Below are 8,245 nucleotides of genomic sequence, written 5' to 3' on the forward strand. Positions count from 1 at the left end.
AGGAGGCCAATCAGAACAATCCGTCCATCTATAACTAACAACATGTCCCAATTGATAAGGAATCTTGTAATGAGCCACTTTATCCCATCCAGCGGCCAGAAAAGAGTCACAAAGAGGCTGAAGATGAGGGTATATGGATAAAATGGAAGGGAATCCATCCCAAGCATCAGACCAAAACAAAGCCTGAGAACCTCCTTTACATATCCAGAACAGACCCCTCTTCACCAACATCGCACCTGTCTTCAAAGTATGCCAAACCATTGAGCCACGACCTTCAAGAGGAAGTGCAGAAACAGAGCAAGGATCAGCACCATGAAAATATTTATGAGTGATAATACGAGCCCAAAGTTGATGCTGTCCAGAGCACCATCGCCAATAAAGTTTAGCAGCCAAATCTTGTCTACTCAATAGAGCAGAACGAAGACCAAGACCACCCTCCTTTTTAGGCCTACAAAAAGTTGCCCAATTAACCAAGCTCCATTTAGTACTACGCAAATTACCACTCCAAAGGAATTGTCAAGAAAGAGCATCAAACTCCTTGAGAAAGTAAATAGGTGCAGCATGAACCATGCTTCTATAAGTAGGAAGAGCTTGGATAACAGCTTGAAGAAGAGTAACCCAGACAGCAGTAGAAAGCCATCTATGAGTCCAATGATTTACCTTATCCTGAAGCTTGGTAATCAAATTTTGCAAAAAGAGACGTGGCTGCCTAGAAACAACAATAGGAATGCCAAGATAAGTCAAAGGAAGTGAACCTATCTGAAACTGTAGGATACCAACAATCCTGTGCTGAATAGAATCAGGAGTGTTAAAAAAGTAAATGAAAGATTTGTGCTCATTAACTTTCTGGCCTGAAGCTGCCAAATAAACATCCAAAGCATGTCAAAAGGCTTCAGCTTCCTTGATCCTAGCAAGACCGACAAGAGCAAAATCATCAAAAAATTGAAGATGGGAAAGAGAAGGTAAGCCATTACCCCACTGCCAGCCTTGAATAGAATTCTGGGACACCTGATGCTTAATGAATCTACCCAAGCCTTCAGCCATGATGATGAATAGATATGGGGAGAGAGGGTAACCCTGGTGGAGGCCTCTAGAAGCACAAAATAGTTGTGAAGGTTGACCATTAATAAGAATAGAAAAAGAGGCAGAAGTAACGCAACTCATAATCCAACTCACCCAGTTAGAGCTAAATCCAAAAGAAAGAAGAATACTCCTTAGGAAGCTCCATTTAACTCTATCATAGGCCTTAGCCATATCCAACTTAACAAACATGGCTCTCTCCCTTGAAGTAGCCATAGAGTGAATAGCCTCACCACCCCATCCAAAATTTGTCTTCCAGCAACAAAACCACCTTGTTCTTCTGAGATAATAATGGGAAGCCACGTTTTCAGTCTCTCAGCAATCAGCTTAGTAATAACTTTATAGACCACATTACATAAGGCAATTGGTCTAAAAAACTCCAATTGATTAGCACCCTCTCTCTTAGGAATAAGAGTCAAGAATGTAGAGTTCAAAGCTCGAAGCATTTGCTTGCTAGCATAGGATTCTTTAACCACCTCCAACAAATCATGATTAATGATGTCCCAAAATTCCTAAAAGAATTCAACTGGAAAACCATCAGGACCAGGAGCCTTCCCCTTAGGCATGCCAAAGACCAGCACCTCCAGCTCTTCCAAAGAGATAGGACGCATGAGATAATCATTCATTTCCTGAGTGATAAGGGAAGGAATACAGGACAAAATAATATTTTCTTCATTATCAGCAGGAGGAGAGTCCTCGGAGAAGAGGGTAGAAAAGTACGAAATAGCCTCCTGGAACAAAGCTGGCAAGGAATTTAGTTGGATACCTTGAGAATTAACCAAAGAAGAGATAGTGCTCTGATTCTGGCGAGATTGCACTATTTTATGGAAAAAGGTAGTGTTTCGATCACCTTCCTGGAGCCAATCAACTCGAGCCTTTTGCTTCCAAAAAATTTCCTCTCAAAGTTCTCATTCTTCTAGAGCTCTAGAAGCAAGGGATTCAGCCTGGCCAAGATCTTCCGAGAAACCTCGATCTCTAATCTCCCTTGTGATGACATCAAGATTTTCTTGAGCAAGCCTCTTCATAAAGTGAAGATTCCCAAAGCATTCCCTATTCCATATCTTGAGCTTCCTTTTAACATATTGAAGCCTTTTAGAAAATGAGAACATTGCAGTACCATATGCAGGGGCACCATCTTTCCACCAACAAAAAACAAAATCATGAAGAGAGGAGTCACGAAGCCACATCAACTGGAACTTAAAAGGAGGATGCTTCGAAACATAAGCCCCTATAGCAAAAAATTTGATTGGCCAATGATCTGAACCCCTCCAATCAAGGATTTCTGAAGAGATAGTAAGGGTGCCACTAAGCCAGAAGCATGAAACAAGAAATCTATCCAGGCATTATGAGATAGCAGCAACACCAGTCCTGCGATTATTCCAGGTATAGAGGCCATTAGAAGGCTTAACATCAGAGAGATGCAAAAGAGATATGTGTTGCCGAAGAAGAGCAGAAGAAGGCCCCAATCTAGCCAAACCACCATGCTTCTCTTCCAGACTTAAAACTGAATTGAAGTCCCCTGCTAACACCCAAGGATGATAAGGATGACAATTTCTAACATATTGAATATGTTCCCAAAGTTCCTCCTTTCCCACAAGATCAACAGGTGCATACACATTAGTAACCATGATTACCTCTCCTGAGTCTAGAGCAGAAGCTACAATAGAGAGAGCTGAGCGAGAAGACATCCAGCCAAGAGAAGAAATTTTTTGAGGATCCCAAAATATAGCTAAACCACCAACACTTCCTGTTGCCCCAGCACACTGGCATTGGCCACGAGACCAAATACTAGAGGCATGTTGGACCATAGACTCCACAGAGAGCTTAGTCTCTTGGATACAAAAACCATCAGGACTATGATCAACCACCAAGTTATGAATAGCCTTTTGTCTAGGGATGCTATTCAATCCCCTTACATTCCATGAGAGAATAATCATCATTGGGTTAAAATGAGAATCCAAAGGTTTCACTGAACCAGACTCAATCAATATATCTCCTGTGAGTTTAATCTTCTCTTGGTCTGTTTTGTGCCCACTCCTTAGAGGGGGAGAAGAAGAAGCCTACTTAAAGGGTCAAGGCAGCAACCCCAAGGGGAGAGGAGATCCCTTGCCCTTACTTGATGGTAGCACATCCTTAACCAAGTCAGCCAAAACAACATCATCATCTTCCAACACTACAGGAGTCACCAGAGCCGCTGTCACAGGAGCTACAGGAACCTCACAATTCTGATATACTACAACTTGAGATGCCCCACAAGCATCATTAGGAACAGATCTCTCATCTAGGCAAGCTGGATCAGAAGAGATAGGAGGAGGAATACCCTCCTCTAGAACCATACTATCCAGCACCTCAAAATGGTTAAAACCTGAATCAGATAATCTTTCTTTCAAAGGCCTCTTTTGACCACGTCCCTTAGCTCGAGGACGAACAGGGGTAAATCCATCCTTATCCTGCATTGGAGCCTTACCCTTACCTGTAGCATCTTGTGGATTCATCCCCTTGGTAGTATTAACTATTTGAGTTTGTCCTTTCCCTGTAGTATCTGCCAAACCACCAGCATTTCCAGCTGTAGACTGATCCACTCCTTTGAAACTCAAGTTACGGGGGCACTACAGCACTAAATGACCATACTCATGACAAATCTGGCAACGGAAAGGGAGGGATTCATAATCTAACTGCTGCACCCAAGAAGAATCCCCCAGACAAATTTCCAAAGAATCTGGTAATGGGTTGTTCAAATTAATTTCAACACAAATTCTAGCAAAAGAAATAACCTTTTTATCAAGGGTTTGATGTGCGATCGTAGCTGGCTTCCCCAACAAAGCAGCAATTTGTCAAAGGATGTCTTCACGCCAAAATTCCAAGGGAAGACGAGGCAAGCGAACCCAAACTGGCACTGTTGAAGGGAGATCCTCAGCAGAATTAAAACCTGAATGCCAAGGTTTGACAAATAACCCCACATTGTTGTAGAAATAAGGGCCTCCTTCAAAAACACGATCACGATCAGAGATGCAAGAGAATACAACAAAAAAATAACTATTCCCTGCTAGCATAATCTCCATATCGCCTTCCACCTGCCAAGAGCGGCAGATCCATGCCTCAAGAGCGGATAGGGAAATCCGGATTCCAAGATATTTGAATATCAAAGCATGCTTGGTCCAATAATCAATGTCCTCCATTACAGTTGTTGGAGGAATAACCAGAATAGGGCGATCATGGCTATGTGGAAGACAACCATTAACTTTTTTTAGCTTGGAGCTCTCCCCTAAATAAAATGATTCAGATCGCATTACATGCATAGTTGCAGAAGAACCATCTGTTCTCACCAACGGAGAAGAAATCCCAGGCCCTGCCATGCAAACAATAAAACCCCCAATCCAAAATTGACTGCAAAAGATCTCCAAAAACACCGACGCAAATTATGTCCAGTAGCTAACAATCCAAACAGAATAGAAAAATAGTAGAGAGAGGTTTGAACCCAAGACCATGGGGTAACTCACAACCTCAAGTCTCTGCTCTCAACCAGATAGCTAGCACCTTTATTATTCATTACTCTTCACTATTTTGAAAGCTCCATATAATTATGCTTTCAACGATGAGCTAATATATGTTTAATAATATTTTTTACAATTATAATTTAATGTGCATAAATTAAATTAAATTAAAATTTAATTTTAAATTTAAAAAATGTTAAAAAATTAGTAAACTAAATAAATATAATGTATTTATTTAATTTATCATATACTAATAAATTATCATCTAAAAATATCTTTCCATAAAAAATCTATTATATAAAAAAAAAAAAAATAACATGAAAAAAATAGCATGTATAATTAAAGAGTAAAAATTAAACTAAAATAATTATTAAAATTTAAAACTAAACTAATTTAAAGTTTTTCAACTTAAATATATCAACTAGTATAAATATCTAGATAAATTTATCTAAAGAAATTTTGATACATATCTACTACAAAATAATTAAAATTTAATTTATTATGTCTAAAATTATATATATTTCATTTATCTCCATTTATTTATTTTTTACTAACTTAAGCTTTTTATTTAAGTTTCTAAAAAAATAGATGATTTATATCTTCAAATATTATAATTTAAACAAATATTTTATGTGGTATTTATTAAGTTATTTTAAAAATTATATTATGTTTATAATAAGATATAAACTTTTGACATGTAGGTGATTGTCAAATTTAATCTAGAAGAATAAAAGTTAACATTAACACGTCCACACCATCCTACTCCACCCATTCTTCCATTGAAATTAATAATATAATCATTTTTAAAAAAATGAAAAATAATAATTTCAGGAATATTAAAATATATATCCCACTCCACCCATTTTGCCATTATAAAATGCCTATTGATATTAATAATATAATCATTTTTAAAATAATAATAATAATAATAATTTCAAGGAATATTAAAATATATATTAAAAAATAATGGTGTTTCTACAAATATCCTATTTGCTAAACTAAACATTAATATTTAAAGTAAAAAATAAAATTAAAATGACCTAAAAACTAAAATTAACGTCAATCAAAAGTTAAATAAACAAGAAGAAAAACACGAGTTAAAAGTAGAGATAATAACTAATTAATTAATCAAGTTAAATAAATGAATTAAAAAATAAGAGTTAACCATAAAGATAATAGCTAATTAAGCTAAATAAATAGAAATATTTAAATAATCTATACATATCTCAGTATTTTACAATTAAATAGTAGGTAATTAAATTCAACAAATAGAAAAAACAAGAATTAAAAATGGAATGAGATGAAAATTGATAAATACACAACAAATTTTTCACATATAGCCCATCGGTTAATTTTTTTGAGATTTATATTTATTAAATCATTTATAGTATATTTGTTTGGCATGGCCTTTATATTTGCTTAATAAAATAATTAGAGATTACAAATCCTCAACATGGGGCATACCTACTGACTCCTATTCTACCATCTTCAATAATTTATGTTACAGTTGATCAAAGTCTTATTCTTGATTTTCATACTATCTTTTATGAAAATAGAATTTCGTTAAATCAACAACAATTTTCTTACCTCATATCAACAACATCTAATTACATAGTAGCAAGGTTTTGCCCATGACTAACCATTTAGAGCCAAATGTAGCATTGCATTAATTCTAAAATAATAAAATGAACAAATGCCAAAATAAAATAGAATTTTGTTAAATCAACAACAACAATTTTCTTACCTCATTATGGACCACCAATCATCATCAGAGATTATTTTCTTTACACTTCTTCCCTCTAGTGTATGGGACTCATCCAAATTCTAATTCTGACCTTTATTCTATCCCTAATCCTAACCTAATAATAACTCCTCGCCTAAGTATATTTTTCAATGAATTCCTATATCTAAGCATAATCCTACCTACTAGGTAAAATGAACCCCTTAAACTAACCGTGATCTTGATCCTAAACCCAACCCCAACCCTTAGATTAATCCTAATTCCAACCAACCCCAACTATTACCCTAAATCCTAACTATAATCCTATCCTAAATCCTAACCCTAATTGTAATAATAAACCCAACCCTAAACCCTAAAATATTAATGCATCGCCATGAATGCACCTCAAGAGATTACCACAGATCTTCTCATTCCCACTCTCCTCCCCGGAAACGGCACCGCCATTACCGTAGCAGGCACAGATCCACATCATCTTCATATGAAAGGCGGTCACGGGATCGAACCCCAATAGAACCCCAGTCCAGAGAAACACATTGTTGCAGCAGAAGCCGAGACAGATACGGTAGGCATCTCCATCGCCATAAAGTACGTTTCAAGGTCTACAAGAAATTGCCCTTCGGAGACAAGGAATCAACGCCCAATATTACGGTATGATCGATCATGTACATTGTTACTTTACATTCATTTTATTGATGGCCTCGATATCAACATATTACCGGACGAAGCACACAGCAGGTACAAACCCTACCTGCACCAGCTCAAAAAGGGATTTTTCGCTGCTCACAAAGATGAGCAGAGGTTAAAAGATATGTACCATCCTTCCCACATAGAAACCGCCATTAACATAAGAAATGAATATGCAAATGCCCTGGCAGAAAACTTCTTCAGAGATCTTCAAAATGGTGCTTTGATGCTCTTGGAATGTAACCCACTTGGAAATGCTGTGACACATTTGGAGGACTTGAACCAGGCGCGCTGCATCATTGCTAAGCTTGATGCAGAGAAGGGCATTCATGAAAACCTTCTGCTTTCCTCTGGGGAAGATGGGTATTTTGCCCAGTTTGTCCCTGTAAAAAACCGAGATGAGAGCAGTGGGACTCTTGGTGGGATAGAGCTTCTGAATGTGGCGATTACATATTTGTGGGATGTTCATGGAATCCATTACTATGGAATGACTGATATGGGCAAGGATTTAGTTACTAGAGAGGAAATAAATCTGGCAGCTGCTAATGTTGAACGGAGTTTGGATTCAGTGTGGCAGAAGAGGTTGCAAGCCAGGGATCCTTCGCTTCTCTCTTTGGGAAAAGAAAAGATGGAAATGTTGGTTAACAGTAAATTGTGTGCCCACTTTACCGTAGTGGAAAAAGAGAGGAGAGATGGACATATTAAGATCAAGTATGTTTGTAAAGAGAATTCTTGTGGCAAATGCTGTAAATCATCTGGGAATATCATAGCCCATATACATGATGAACACAGTGGGGTTGTGGAATATTACAGGGCACAGGCAAGTGAGGAGATTTACTTTGAGAATTATATGAATGATCCCTTTGCACTATGTACTGTTAATTAATGGTGCATAGCCCCTTTGGAAGTCATTTCTTATCCTGTTAATTAATGGTAGATAGATCCTTACGGAAATTCCAAATTTGAAGTGATTGTTTTAGTATCTTCGAATGTTTCTAATTTTCTTTTTTTGGTTTTATCTTAAAAGTTTGTATTGTGTTTGATTTCTTGGAATGGTTAGGATAACATCTATTTTATTAGTTTCACTCATTCATTCTTTTTGTTGGAAGATTGATCTCCTATTTATGATTTTAATTTCTAAATCTTAAATTTTCAAAATTTAAAATATGTTGAAGTATAAAAATTAATCAACGATTACTCAAATGTAAACTGGAAAAAAGTGTGAAGTTTCAGAAATAGAAATAAA

At 36.6% G+C, this 8,245-nt stretch overlaps 1 protein-coding gene across 1 annotated transcript; it reads left to right on the forward strand.

Annotated features, from left to right (window-relative positions):
• The first annotated feature begins 6,678 nt into the window (after nt 1–6,678).
• LOC149557378 (serrate RNA effector molecule-like) lies at nt 6,679–7,885 on the forward strand. The gene is made up of 2 exons (XM_089830255.1): nt 6,679–6,963; nt 7,073–7,885. The coding sequence occupies exons 1-2, from the start codon at nt 6,679–6,681 to the stop codon at nt 7,883–7,885; spliced, it is 1,098 nt and encodes a 365-aa protein (XP_089686381.1).
• The last annotated feature ends 360 nt before the right edge of the window (nt 7,886–8,245 follow it).

The sequence above is a fragment of the Cupressus sempervirens genome, chromosome 5 (assembly GCF_028749045.1).
Source record: "Cupressus sempervirens isolate cs-2001-9-10 chromosome 5, ASM2874904v1, whole genome shotgun sequence".
Classification (NCBI taxonomy): domain Eukaryota; kingdom Viridiplantae; phylum Streptophyta; class Pinopsida; order Cupressales; family Cupressaceae; genus Cupressus; species Cupressus sempervirens.

Excerpts from the sequence above, each read along its gene's own strand:
- LOC149557378 (XM_089830255.1), top strand. The coding sequence starts at position 6,679 with ATGCATCGCCATGAATGCACCTCAAGAGATTACCACAGATCTTCTCAT. Across the intron at positions 6,964-7,072 it reads AATCAACGCCCAATATTACG|CTCAAAAAGGGATTTTTCGC; the intron begins GTATGATCGATC and ends TACCTGCACCAG.